The 13861-nt window shown below is 52.7% G+C and overlaps 1 protein-coding gene across 2 annotated transcripts in view; it reads left to right on the top strand.

Annotated features, from left to right (window-relative positions):
- The first annotated feature begins 1429 nt into the window (after positions 1–1429).
- PRDM5 (PR/SET domain 5) overlaps positions 1430–13861 on the top strand; it is a 145080-nt gene continuing 132648 nt past the window's right edge. Inside the window, exons 1-2 of one of the 2 annotated variants that reach the window (XM_079153397.1) lie at positions 1430–1715; positions 10301–10384. In XM_079153397.1, coding sequence (XP_079009523.1) covers positions 1623–1715; positions 10301–10384 — 177 coding nt within the window. In that variant the 5' untranslated portion in view covers positions 1430–1622. The remainder of the gene's footprint in view (positions 1716–10300; positions 10385–13861) is intronic. The other variant, XM_079153396.1, reaches the window with a different exon arrangement.

The following is a 13861-nucleotide window of genomic DNA, read 5'->3' as shown; positions in this document are numbered from 1 at the left end:
CCCTGGTTCAAAGGATCCCTGGAAACCCACTTGCCAGGCTCTCCTGAAGTCCAACAAAGAGCAAAGTGAATTCCAGCCTCATTCCAGATTAGTTTAGAATTCTCAGCTGACTCAGAAATGACTTTCAAGGAATATTTACTGACACCTACTATGTGTTTCAAGGTCATCCAATTCCAGATTACCTCCAAACTTTGTGTTTTATTTATCAATCCATTTCTCCATACCAAAGTTGGGTATAATCTGTGGCAAATCAAAGAGATCAAACCTCAGTCATTTAAACCTTATTTCTTCCTCCACCCGCAAAGCTATCCTTAAACCTCTTAGAAAGGTTTGTGTATTCTGTTCTTTAAAATCTTCAAATATTGCTATTACATTTTTTTCATAATGCTTTTTCCCCAGTTTTCTAATCTTAAATCACAATCTATCTAGGAACTGTTTGTGTTCCAAGACTCTCTTTAATCCTGAAGAAAGGGTAAACATTTCCGTGGGGTGTGTGTTAATGGTTTATAAGAACATCAATTAAGAACAAAGAACGGTTTCTAAGAAAAGACCTCTGGAGTAGAAAATTACCGAAAATCACCCAAGGAAATGAATAGAACACTCTGGGTTCATGCTGAAGGGTGCACCAGACTTTAAAACCCCTGAGTACACTGCCCTACCTAGCAACTGCACTAAAAACGCTGTATCAGGACCCGCGTGTCTTGGAGCTGTGTTTGGTATCGGCACTCCCAAGTCCTTGGTGGTGAGTCTGAACAGCCAATAGGTCTCGGGATTTTCAAACCAGGGAGGACTCAGAAGAGTGTATCCTGGAAATGCCAGAACTTCCCAGGAGTTACTTATAATAAAATAACTTGTTTCTACTGCTTTAAATATTACTTAAATGGTTTGTGACAAAATTTCAACTTGAAATACATGAGCTCAGGCTGTGAGACCTCCCTTCCCCGCAGTGAAGTACCGAGCATCCTTTACGATCTCCTATGAGTTCAAACTTCTGAAATGCGCCTGGAAAACAGAGATGCAAACAATCCAGGGGAAGCCTGAACTTCCCAGAAGCGCCCAGCTAGCGGTCGGGCAGCAAGCCGGCTGTCCCGGCCAGGAACTCCAGAGAGTTGTTTTGCTGGATGCGTCCAGCTGTGTCAAGGCCCAAGTCCTTTAGCATCTGAAGAGGAGCGGGGAAACCTCCCGGAAAGGGAGTGACGGTTCTGGGGGCCCGGGCAGCGCCGGACAAAGGCGCGAGCGCCCGCGGCGGCTCCGGCCTGCGGGCCGGCCTGGCTCCGGCTCAGCCTGCTCCGCTCAGCCTGCGGCAGCTCACTGGGCTCCGCACCGGCCTCGGGCCAATCAGCGCGCGGCGCCAGGCCTGCGTTCCCCGCCCGGCCCGGCCGAGCCCGGCCCTGCACCCGGCCCGCGTCCCCCGCGTCCCCCGAGTCCCCCGGCCGCGCAGGGCCGGGCTAGGAGGGGCCGGGCCGCGGGGGATCCTGGACTCGGCGGGAGGTGGGGATTCTGGGAGGAAGGCTCCATTTCCTCCTTCCCCGCCGGCCTCGCCCCGCCACCGCGCACCCCAAATTTCGACGTGTCGCTTCCAAGGTGCTGGCGCCGCGGCCGCGCGAGGCCCGGCGGGGAGGATGCTGGGCATGTACGTGCCGGACAGGTTCTCCCTGAAGTCCTCCCGTGTGCAGGACGGCATGGGGCTCTACACGGCCCGCAGAGTGAGCAAGGTGGGTGCCGCGGCCCGCGCCCCTGCCCCGCCACGTAGGGCCCGCGGCCGGGGGCTGCTGAGGCGCGCGCACGACCCGCCCGCGCCTCGGGGCCCCGCGCCGCTGCCCGGACCCCGGCCGGCAGCTCAGCTCCGCTCCGTGGCCGGGGCGGGTGGGCGCCCGCCAGTCCACGCAGGCCCCGGAACCGCGGGCGGGCGCCTCGCCTCCCAAATGCGGGCTGCTGCTGGGAGGCGCCAGCTCATCTGTCAATCTCTGCCCTTTAACTTTGCCTTTTTGAAATTTTCTCTGGTTTTGGATCTTTTTTTGCAGAAATTTCGAGGCGCGGGATCAGGGCAAGCGCTTTGCACTGTCCACACGAGAGCGGCCTGGAGACGTGGGATGTTGGGAGCAAAGGCCGGGGCCGAGGTTACTGAAATGCCTCACATCTTTGCAGTTAGAGTCACAGCCGCAGGACGGCGTAACGTGGTTCTGGTGGTCTCATGAGATGTGGAACCGCCAAGGCCGCGGCGAGGCCCCCAGGGTAACCAGAGCCCGCTCCTGCGCGGATACCTGTGCCAGGGCCCAAGCTGGATAGTGACTTATATTAGTTCACTTCGCTGGCGCCATCATCCTCTGAGATCAGTTTTGATCCTCATTTAAGAGCGAGAAAACGGAAATTCTTACATTTCTTGCAGAGTTAATGAGTTAAGTCTGAAACTCATGTTCTTTCTGGAATATTTCTTGTCTCTTATGGAACAGTGCACATTATAAACCCCTATCCCTGCCATCTCAATCCCCGCCCTCCCAACCCCGACTGTTGTTAGCAGATGTTTTGAAAGATGGAAAAATGGAGGTCTGGGCGGGCGGGCCTGTTGAGTTTAGGTGTACCCACAGGAGGGTCGCAGGATGTGCCCACATGCACCAGGTTGCCTGTCTCTCAGGTCAGACCTCTCTCCCAGCTCTGACCTGAGAGCAGGTGAATGGGGAAAGAGTGACCCCTCCTAGCACCACCTACAAGCCCTCCAGGGCAATGCTGGAAAAAATCAATGTGTATATACTGTTTGGATTTGGGAGAATGCATAAATGTGAAAAACAGAAGAAAATACTGTATTTGAATTAAAGATGTAGGGAATGCATGTTGCCAACGGCCAGATGTTAAAATCCACAGGCCTCCAGAGCCAAGGGTAGCCATTGCTGAAGGCCGTCTCTACAGAATTGAAGTGCTACTTTCATTTCATTCTCACAGGATGTGAAAAATTCCCAAATGGACTTTTGAAAAGTTCTCTGGCATAAATGTAATTACCTCAAAAATTAAACTTAGTTTTTAAATGTTATTTAATGTTATGAATAGTAAGACACCAAAGTTTCAAAGATTGGAATTACAATCCTTGTGTTTTGTTTTTTAATACTATTTAATGTTTCTAAACAGCTGGTCTACACACTATCTTTTGGTAGTTTTATTAATTTCAACTGAGTTTTTGTGCTTATTTGGAAATAATTATTTTGGGGCAAGATGGCAAACAGCTTCTGAAATGGTCCTATATTACTGTTGCATTAGTGAAGCTTATCTTTTCCTGCTAGTGTATCTTTAATATATAAAACAGATTTCTGTCCAGATTGCAGCTAGAATGCTTATCTATATTTTAAAGAATATGCAGATGTTTGCATTAAATCCAAACTAATGATTGACAAGAGTTTAGTTGTGATCCCCAAGATGTTCTGTCAAAAGGTCATAGATGGTTCACTGATGCCAGAAATGACCTTAAAACCAACTTCAGCTTCATCTGCTGAAGGCCAAGGGCACACCTGGCCCTGCAGAAGAGATTTCAGCTGAACCGTGTGGCTGGAACTGAATGTCAGCAATGCACCCCTTACCTGTTGGTGCTTAGTTAAGTCTCCTAATTGTTAAATATTTCCCAAGTTTCCATAGTTCTAGGTGACCATAAAGCAAGGGTCCTGGGAAGATAGAGGTAGATCAGCAATGATGTTAAGCACCTTTTCATGTTCTCTATTCTAAACAAATTTTGGAATATACTACTTTAGCTATCTGTGTTGGAAATTCCAGATGTTTTATCACATTTTTATTACATGTATGCTGGTATAACACTCCTGTTATACCATTTGCAGAACCATTACAATTCAAGCCGTCTGTTGATTTCAAATTTGAAATCGAATCCAGACTGAGCTTGGGGAATCCTGCTAGAAACTCCACCAGGACATTCGCCAGGCTGACCTGGGACTCCCGTTCGAGAATGCCATACTCTTCTCTGGAGCCATCCCTTCTGTGCAGGGTCCCCTGGAGCCAGGTCCCTGCAGCTGAATCACCTGATTCCGTTGCTCTAGCACAACTCTAACGGAGTTTTTCTTGGCATTTATCTTTTCTGCAGGCCTGTTGTTTCTTTCTTTCTTTCTTTTTTATGTAAAATCTATGTAGTGACAACAAGACAGTCTATTGGAAAACCTTTGAGTAGAAAAAGGTGGGAGTTTATTCACGCTTACGCAGTGCCATTCGCTAATGATGATGATGATGATGACAGTAATAGTAATAATAATAATAATACAATAGATGCTTTTGGCATGCCATGCGGGAGACCCGGAGACCGTGTTCCAAGTGCCTGCCCTGTGGTCTTGTGAGCGCAGATTTATGTTTCCATAAAGATGTGAAATTTTAGGTTGCAAAGCATTATGTACATTAAATTAATATTCATTGCTCAAGGTTGGTTCAGCCAGTGTACACATGAACGAAAGGTTGGGCAGATACCTCGCTCCTGGCTTTTTTCTCATGGCCTTTTTCCCTAGCTGGCTGGTAGGAGCGAGTGGTGGGCGGTGCTGTTTGACCTCATGCTGGGACCCGATCAGGGGAAGGGTTGATTACCAGGTTCCTTCCAGCTGTCAGATTTTGTGATTTTAGGAAGGACTAAGTTGGGGATATACTGCTACCAGCTTTCCTTCCCTTTGGATCACTCAGGGTCGCAGGTTTTCATTCACATGTGGCCCTGACTGTGCCAGGCCCCCCAGGCACACAGGGAAGCCAGGCAGAAGGACTTTGCAGGGAGCTGGTTTTACTGTGTGCAGGGATAGACCGGGACATGGTAGTTAACAGCTAAAATGGGAGGGTTACCCAGACCTGTGTGAGGTTAAATGCAGGGTTGGAGCATGAGGGCGGCCTCCTGGGATGACCTCAGAGGGGACGGCCTGAGCTGGCCCATGGAAGCACCCCGGGAAGGGAAGTTCAGAGGGCTTGACTCCGTGGTTGTGGGGACAGTCTGACCAGTGCTGCGATGAGGTCGTGTGCAGCTGGAAGAGGGGAGCTGCTGGATGTCCCAGGGACTGGCAGCAAGCTCAGGGCAGATTCCCTCGGCTGCAGGAGGCTTGTCGGGTTGCTGAGCACCTTCCTGCACATGCCTTGTGTCCTTGGGCTCTTCCCTTAGCTTATGAAGCAGGAACTGTTAGCATGCCCATTCGCAGACGGGCAGCTGAGGCAGAGACTGGCCAGCGTGACACCGAGTGGTGGCCCTGTGACTTGGTTTCCAGGAGTTGGAGGAGAAGCTGTGTGACCCTCAGTTTGCACAGAGCTGAATGGTGTGCAGGCAGAATGTTGGAAGTGCAGCTGGAGCAGCCCTGGAAGATCTAGACCCAGTAACAGACCAGGAAAGTCCTGAGACGTTCTGCCCCAGGCGTGCTTGCCAGAGCTGCTGGTCACAGGTGCACAGTCTGTGTCCGGGGTTCTGCTTGCTCGCTATGCGCTGGCATAGATTGTCTCATCGAGTCACAGAGTGACCCCAAGTGGTAGATGACTGTTTCCGCCCTGCAGGTGAGAGACTTGCTCAGCCTTCACCTCTTGCCCACATGTGGCAGTTTCCCTTAATTTTGATCTTTTAACATTTTTCTCTGCTTTCCAAGCCTTTCTTCATTAATGTGCTAAAATTTCATCTGATCTTCAGAGAGATAGTTATTTTCTTTTCCACAAGCTCTTTAACTTGCCTATCCTTAGCATAGTGGAGCTATTTGGTAGCTAGGTTAGGATTTTTAAAAGGAAATAAAGAATAAAAATAAAGCTAAAGCAAAAAGGAAATAATTTATAAATGAAAGACAATGTGTCTGCACTCAACTTTTGGTCCCTTAGTTCCAGTAAAAGCTTGAAGCGCATTGCTAAGGCCCAGGTCTCACAGGTGCATGCTGACCTGGCTCAGGTCTCACAGGTGCACACCACCCTGTCGAGTTGGCCCCCAGGGCCACTTCTCTTCCTGGCCTTCCCCCCACACTGCTCAGCACCTTTGCCCAAGAGCTCCTGTTGGCACCCAGCATCTGGCACCACAAGGCCATCTCCCATTGCTCGTGGCCCTCTTCATTCATGAGAAGAATGGACTTTTCTGGTACCCTAGGATCTTGTCCACGCTGTTTTTAGGGCAAGAATTGTCGACAGTCCCAGGCTATTCATTTCTGTAACTGCTGTGGCAAATTATCACAAACTTGGTGACTTAAAACAACACCATTTGTTATCTTATGCATCTGGAGTCAGACATCTAAACTGGGCAGGCTCAGCGGGGTCCCTGGAGACTCTGAGGGAGGCTCCATTCCCTGCCCTTGGTGTTGGTCAGGAGTACCACGTTCCTGGGCTCCAGGCCCCACACCATTCCTTCCTGGACTCCACCCTCCCGCCTCCCTCTTTTAAGGACCCCTGTGAGTGTGTGTGCTCAGGTGATCCTCAGTGCAGTCACAGGGCAAGGTGCGATTCTGAGGGCTAGGGTGTGGACAGCTTTGGCGGGCCACTTGAGCCCCTGGCAGGTGTGCCACGCTGGTTAGTGTCTCGCTGTGACTGCGGTTTTGATTCTGGCACAGGTCTGTGAGGTTGGCCTCCAGGCAGTGAGACCTGGGTGGGTGGTTCCGTAAGGTGGAGGAGCAGGTAAGGGCGGCAGAGTAGACGGAGTGGATTTGGAGGGGGTGCCACACAGCGCTGTGAAGCAGTTCCTCGCAGTTTTGCAGGAGAGGCTGCTGCAGCCAGAGGTCTGGGATTGATTCCTGGGGCACCGGCTGCCTCTGGGCTCCTTGTTGCCCTCGGGGCAGACTCCCTGCCTCACAAACAGGCAGACCCTTGATTCTCAGTGAAGCGTTGGCCTCAGGTGTTTTCATGAGGTACCTGGAATAAAGACTGGGTGCTCAGTTTGTAAAAGTACATGGGGGTTAAAAAAAAAAAAAAGTTGACGTTGTTCAAATCAGAAAACTGTGCAAAATAAAAGTGTGAAAAAAGAGAGTGAACGCAGGCGGAGGAAGTGTCACCGGCCACAGTCAGCCCTGGGAGGCAGGCTGTGGCCTCAGGTGTCTTGATCAGGTCTGTTATGGTTTGGACGTGAGGTGTCCCCAAAAGCTCCGTGTGAGACAGTGCAAAGAGGTTTGGAAAAGAAATGAGTGAGCGTCTGAACCAGTCAGTGAAGGAATCCCTGATGGATTAACTTGGTGGTTGCTGGAGGCAGGTGGGGTGTGGCTGGGGAGGTGGGCCTAGGGGCGTGACTTTGGGGTGTATGTATCTGGAGAGTGGAGTCTCTCTCTGCTTCTTGGTGGCCACGTGAGCAGCTTCCCTCTGCCACACTCTTCCGCCATGATGTTCTGCCTCACCTCGAGTCCTGAGGAATGGAGCCTGCTGTCTATGGATAGAGATCTCCGAAAGCGTGAGCCCTAAATACACTTTTCCTCCCCTAAGATTGTTCTTGTTGGGTCTTTTAGTCACAGCAGTGAGAAAGCTGACCAAGACAAGGTCAGAAGGTGACTCTCTAAGGAAACAGTGGCTTTGTCCTAGGGGCCCAAACTCTGGCCCAGTTTCGGATGTTGGTTTCCACTTCCTGGAAACTGAATAGAGGTGGAGTATTGTCACCATCCCGCATGAATCTCCTCTTTCCTGTTTCCGATAGCGACTCAGTGGGCCTGTTTCCTGCTTGTAACATGGACTGAAACAACGCACCTCATCTTCTGCAGCTGGTGTTCTCTCACTTTTCTTTCTCTCGACAGTTACTGTGAAGTGAGGAACTTGCCAGTGGGTTTCAGTGACACCCTTGTTCTCTTTGATTGGCAAATTGTTCCAAATGTGGTCTGGGGGGGCTCTTTCTAATGACCTGCCTCAAGAGCTGGAAGGAATCTGAGAATCGACCAGTCCGTCCCTGCCTACCAGATGAGGAAGCAGGCTCAGACCGCCTGTCCGTACCGCGCAGCACTGCCTCTCCAGCAGAGCAAGAACTAGCCTCCAGTCGCCTGGAGCCCTGTTAGCACCTTCTCTGTGACTCGAGAGGTGCCGTGGGAACCTTGCTCGCATGCCGAGGGGGAGACAGTGGCCATGCTTTGGCAATCAGATGCTGCTGCTTGTAAAAGCCACTGTCCAGTCTGGTGGGCAGCCAGGTAAATGGTTCGATTGCCTCCTTAGTTCAGAAGAAGTTTGAGTGACTGCAGAGGCCCTTTGCAGGTGGCGTTGGTGGCCTGACCCGGTGCCAGGCTCCCACGGGCCGGCGTGTGCAGGTGGAATTTGCCTTGAGTCATGCGCGTTGCGCTGGAGCTGCAGAATTTCGGAAAGTTGGGATTCATTGCCAAATAGGAGCGTAGATATTTCATACTCGCGTCATAGACTTCTCCAGGAATGGTGCAGACAGTGGGCACCGTTGGGCACCGTTGGGCCACACTGTGGCACCCTGACCTTCAGCTGGTACAGCCTTCTCTGCGGGCACAGCCTTCCTGCCTCACCCACTGGGCTCCACCGTCTGTGCCAGGCCGCCTTCCTGTGGCAGCTTCAAGGGACCTGGGGGCTGACCCTAAGTCAGAAGCTAGGGACTTAGGAGCATTGTCACAAAGGAACCCCAGACTGAAGGTGAGCACCATGACGCAGACCAGGCGGGGCGGCTAGAAGGCGGCAGGCCTGTGGCTTCCCTGCTGTGGAGTGCGGGTAGTGCGGCCTCAGGCTGGAGGCTCAGGGTGGGCGAAGGTGGATTCCTCCTGTTTGAATGATTGCCCCACCCCAGGTGTCCACTGAACACAGGTCTGGGGTGGACACGTCTTCAGTCACAGGGAGAGCCTTGACCTCGTGGGCAGTCGGCAGCTCATTTGATTCAGCTGAAAGAAACAGTAGTCACTTGCGTGTGGCTTGAGTGCCTGTCCTCTGCTGAATGCTACCAGCGAGGTCGACCAGCCTGTCCTTATGCTTGAGTCTCCTTGAAGAGCAGGATCCTGAATAAAAACAGAGTTGAAACAGGGATCTTAAGAAAGTGCTGTCGACCTACCAGAGCAGGGGCGGGGTCAGAGCGTGGGCAGCAGGTGCCCGCCTCAGACGGAGGCCTCCTGGGTGTGGGAGCCCATCTCCAGCCCCATCTCCAGGTGACATGGCTACTTCTGAACCCTTGGGGCCACGGTCTGTCCCCGAGGTGATGGGAGAGCCTGTTAGCGTGAAGCACGGCCTGGGTGGGGGACGGGAAAGGGAGCGGCCTGCCTCTGCCCTCCGCGCCCCTCCCAGGGTCACTGGGATAAGCAGCCAGCAGTCTCTGCTTCTCCAATGCTGTTCGAGTTACTCGGAACCCTAGTCTTGGTTTGAAAATGCCCAGGCCCTAAGTCACTGTGCTCTTCCTGTCTGACTCCTGGGTTCTCCTTCCCCGGGGCTGGCTTGCTGTTTGTGATTTCTTTAAGCTGTACGGTTTGCCTGTCCCAAGGGCGGGTTTTCTGTTGCTCGCTAGGTCATCCACGTTGAAGCTCTGCGCTGGTGGCTTTTCCCCAAGAGCGCACAGCAGAGGCCCCAGGGAAGGGCTCTGGGGAGATGGCAGTGGGCAGGTTGGAGCTCAGGGAAGGAGACTCCGTCTCTTTCACAGAGCGGCTGGGCAGGTGCACCCCCTCCAGCTGCCTCCACAGCTCTGCTTCGCTCCCTGCTCCCTGGAGACCATCCGTGTCACTTGTCCATGGAGTGACTGGCAAGTCCTGCACACCCCAGAGGTCTCACCAGGCAGAGTGCAGCTCCCGCACCCCACCGTCTGGCTGATTTGCCAAAGCCCAGGCTTCTCTGTTTGAAGCAGGCAGCCTGCGATGCTCCTGCCCTGGGTTCGCAGCGCACAGTTTGAGAAACCCTGGTGTAACCTGCCCGCGTGGCAGTTTGAAGATTGGCAGGCGGATCTAGACTTTATTTATGGGCAGTCTTCCTCTGAGAATGGCAAGCCTGCTTCTTTCTTGTGCAAAGTAGGGATGAATTTATGACTTTTATGGAAACCAGGTGGTTTCCTGCCTGGTGGGCCTGTCTCTCAAGTCGAAAAACTGGGGGCTTCTGGTTTCAGGCCCCCTCTCCCGCCCGGGGCTATGAATAGGACTGGAGCCGGCTCCCTGCCTCCTCACATCGAGCTCAGCAGTTTAACCCTTTATGTTGGCAGCTGTGTTGTGGAGTCTGACTTCTAGGCTCAAAAATGAGATTAAGTTGGATTCTGCATATGTCAATACTTTGTGTTTTCTACATTAGTTAATATTTTAAAATATCTTAATGCCAGGCATAATGATTTGAGGAAAAGAATTCCCCATAATGGAAGGTGGTGTGTTTCAGTGACTTGATTACCATGCTGATCCTTCTCTGTGTGACCGTTGCTCCTCAGGGCGAGAAGTTCGGACCCTTTGCTGGGGAGAAGAGGATGCCGGAAGACCTGGACGAGAACATGGACTGCAGGCTGATGTGGGAGGTGAGCGCGGGGCCACTCACGTGTTAACACCCTTCATCAGGAGCCGTGATGATGAGGCTGCACGCCTTAGCGTTGATTTTCACTTGAGTATTTAAGTGTGTGCGTGTCTTAATTTTGACGTTTAGCATTTAATAAAATTAGTCTGCTGAAATATTGTCCTTCTAGAGCTCACCATGGCAGAAGAAGCGGGGTTCTGCGTGTGAGCCTCTGTGCAGGCTCTGTGTGCTGGAGGGTCTCGTCCTGCGTGTTAGCGGACCTGCTGCGTTTCTGGAGCTCCTTTCTAGGTATTAGAAGGCCTGAGGGATGCGGACAGGGAAGCAGGGGTGCAGAGACAGCCGAAACAAAAATCCAGAAGACTTGGCCCTGGAACTACCTCTGATGGTTTCTACCAGGAAGTGATGTGAGAAGTGGGACCCTGGAGTAGAGAGGCACTGGTGGAGGGGCCCTCGGGCCGTGGGCACCTCATGTGGGTTGTGCAAGGTGGAGTCTCTAGCTGTGGGGGGCCAGCTGGAGCCCTGGATGCAGAGGAGTGGAGGCTGTGACCTTCAGGCAGAAGGCGTTTTGGAAGCCAGGGGTTGGCTCTCAAGGCCCACTGCTTGGCCCAGAACCATACCCGTCATGGAGGGTGAGGGTGAGGTCCTCCACTCAGAGTGGACTCCCTGTAGGGTCACCACACCCCACAGTCCCTGCACTGCAACAGCTGGATCAGTGTTTGCTTCAGTAACTGGGTGCTGTTTCTAGCTGTGGCCACGCACAGATGAGGATAGTGTGTTGTCTTCAAGCAAAACACACTTGTAGGCGTCACCTATGTGCTGCCCAGGTCAGTGGAGGTGCCCAGAGGATTCGGGGAAGGTTCTGGGGTGCGAGGGATTAGATGGGAGTTACTAATGTGTTCCACCCTGTAATTTAACTGGGAAATGTTATAGATGCTGCCTTAATTTAGCATGCTGTTTTAATAGTTTATTTTTATGAATCTAAAAATACTTTTAATGGCTTTTGCTGTTTTTCTGTCAGGTCTTAATTTTCTCAGCAGTTAATTCTTTTGCCACGAAGGATTTTAGAAATCAAAGCTTACGTGACAAAAGATAACCTGAATAAGTCACAGATGATAAAATAGCAGTGTTTTAACACGTCGTTCTTGGCTTTTGGTATCCGTTTTATGTCTGAAAATGTCAGAGTGGCGGGTTGGTGCTTTGCAAAGCTGAGCCCAGGCCTAGCTAGGCAGGTAACGATTGCACTTTTATTTTGAAAGGGAAGCTTGCGGACGGGAGTCTTGAAGCATCTGCATGTGGCATGGTGGTGGCCTGGCTGTGGCGCTCAGCTCTGCGTCCTGTTTCTGTGGTTCCTCGTGGTCTCTACCTTATGATCTTGTTTTTACATCCTGTGCCTGCAGGCCTCCCACTTTGCCGCCCCAACGCTGTTGGTTTTCTCCACGTTTATGTTCAAGGATAAGTTGGAACTTAAGGTTAAGTTCGAGGAATGGCTGCTCTCTTTTATTTGCTTAGTACTTCTTGCTGGTACTTTGAGCGAGTGCTGGGTACTTCTCACCCTGACCTTGCTCTCCGCAGCTTGTGGTGTGGCCCCTGGCTCAGGTGCCCCCGCCCTCTGCTGCTCCTCCCTGGGCTGGCCTTGGGCATGGTCAGCCTGCAGCTGTATGGCTGGCTGGGGACTGTGAGAGCGTTCTGGTGCTGTGTTCTCTGCAGGAACGTCCAGAGCAGTCGGCAGCTTTGACTGCTCAGGGTCCTGACAGCTGGGCTTAGTGCTGTCCCTTATGAGGGGTCACTTCTAACAAGCCTGTGACCACAGCGCTCTCCACAGCGCAGCTCCTGGGGGCGGCCCCCCAACCACCTGGCCTTGTGGCTGTGGATGCAGATGAGGAAGGCCACGTGTCTGGAGACCGTGTCGCAGGAGAGGGCGCAGAGACAATCTGTGTTTTCCTCGTACTTGGCTGATGGTGCCAGTGGTCTTGGTTGACGTGGCCAGGAACCCCTGAGAGGGCGTTTCTTATCAAAGAAGCACCAGGTGGGAGTGGCCTCCAGGTGAGCCCTGGGGCGTGGCCAGTGTCCTGGGGTCAGGTCTTGGGGTGCGGTGGGGTGTGTGGCAGCAGCTGCTCCCCTCAGTGCAGCTTGGGCTCCCTGGTGTACCCCGCCATGGAGCACAGGCTCCCCAGCCTTGCCGTGCTGGCCGTCGGAACTCATACAGGAGTCTTGAGACTCAGCCTTGCTGGCTTTAGTGCTGCCTGGTGAACTCTGCTCTGCTCTTGTCTTTTTGGAGAAAGTGCATCAGTGGAAGAGATCTGGTGCCTCAGCCTTAGGCCCGTGGCAGCTGGAGGTTGGGCCAGCGCAGCCATCACACTGCCATCCACTGTCCCCAGCCCTAGCGTGGATGTGCCGATCGTCTGTTGTGCTCCGAGCTCCCTTAACTAGGGGTCCTGCCCACAGGGTGCCAGGCGTCCGGGCCCGCAGATCCCTTGCTTCACCTGCGCTCGCTCACACTCACGCCAGGGCCGAACTCCAGCCATGAGTGCAGTCCAGACTCTCCCTGGTACTTTGGTTTTAAATCTCCAAGTCCTTCGCCCTCGACAGCATTTTCTTGGGTATTTTCGGCCACAGTTCCGATGCCCCTCTTCAATCACTGGCGTGGGTCTTGAAGTCCTGGCCCTGAAGGGCACAGCGAGCCTGTGTGTCTTCTGCCACCGGCTCCACTTATTCCTGGGCTGTTCCGAAGTGAGTGCCCGGGACGAGTCTTCCGGCAGCTCCGCTCTGATGCCTGGGGCTTGCCTTCCTTCCAAGCGTGGTCCTCTGGCACTGCTGGAAGAGGGTCTGTGCAGAAACCAGCGGGGAGCCCTCCAGATAGGACACCAGCTGACTTTCCAGCAGAGGCCCTCCTGAGCTTCGCGGTTTCTCTGAGATAACGCAGGACTCAGCCGGGTCCCCCTCCTCTCTCTCCTGTCACACTGGGGCCACATCAGCCTCAGTCCTTGAAGGGTTGGGCAGAGGCAGGTGGGTGCTCAGTGTGTGGCCACCTGCCGTGTCACAGCAAGCTGGGTGGCCCCTCTGTGGGCACAGTTCTTACTGGGTGGGCAGCGAAGGACTCACGCGCAGGTCCCAGAAAACCACAGAAAAAAGAAAGATTCAGGTGAAATGTCCACATTCTGGGTGGGTTTTGTAGGGGAAAAACCTCTTTCACTTAGATACAGATCGATTCCTTGCTGTTATGTAATCTTCAATTTATGTAGATGTTTATTGGAACACAAGGAGCATCAGGAGAATTAACAAAACAGCTTAGTTTTGCTGTTTAAAAGGCCTCTGGCCTTGTACTGGAGTCAGAGAGCAGAGTGGGACACAGTGCTGCGGGAACTGCAGCTTCACCTGCGTGGGCTGACGAGGGTATTTACAAGGTTCGCGTTTGCTTGTTTTCCTGAGTCTATCCCCCTGGAGGCCCAGGGAGGAAACTACTTCTGAGGCCAGTGGAACC

The sequence above is a fragment of the Sciurus vulgaris genome (genome assembly GCF_902686455.1).
Source record: "Sciurus vulgaris genome assembly, chromosome: 9".
NCBI classification, from domain to species: domain Eukaryota; kingdom Metazoa; phylum Chordata; class Mammalia; order Rodentia; family Sciuridae; genus Sciurus; species Sciurus vulgaris.
This window is presented reverse-complemented; position numbering and strand designations above follow the sequence as displayed.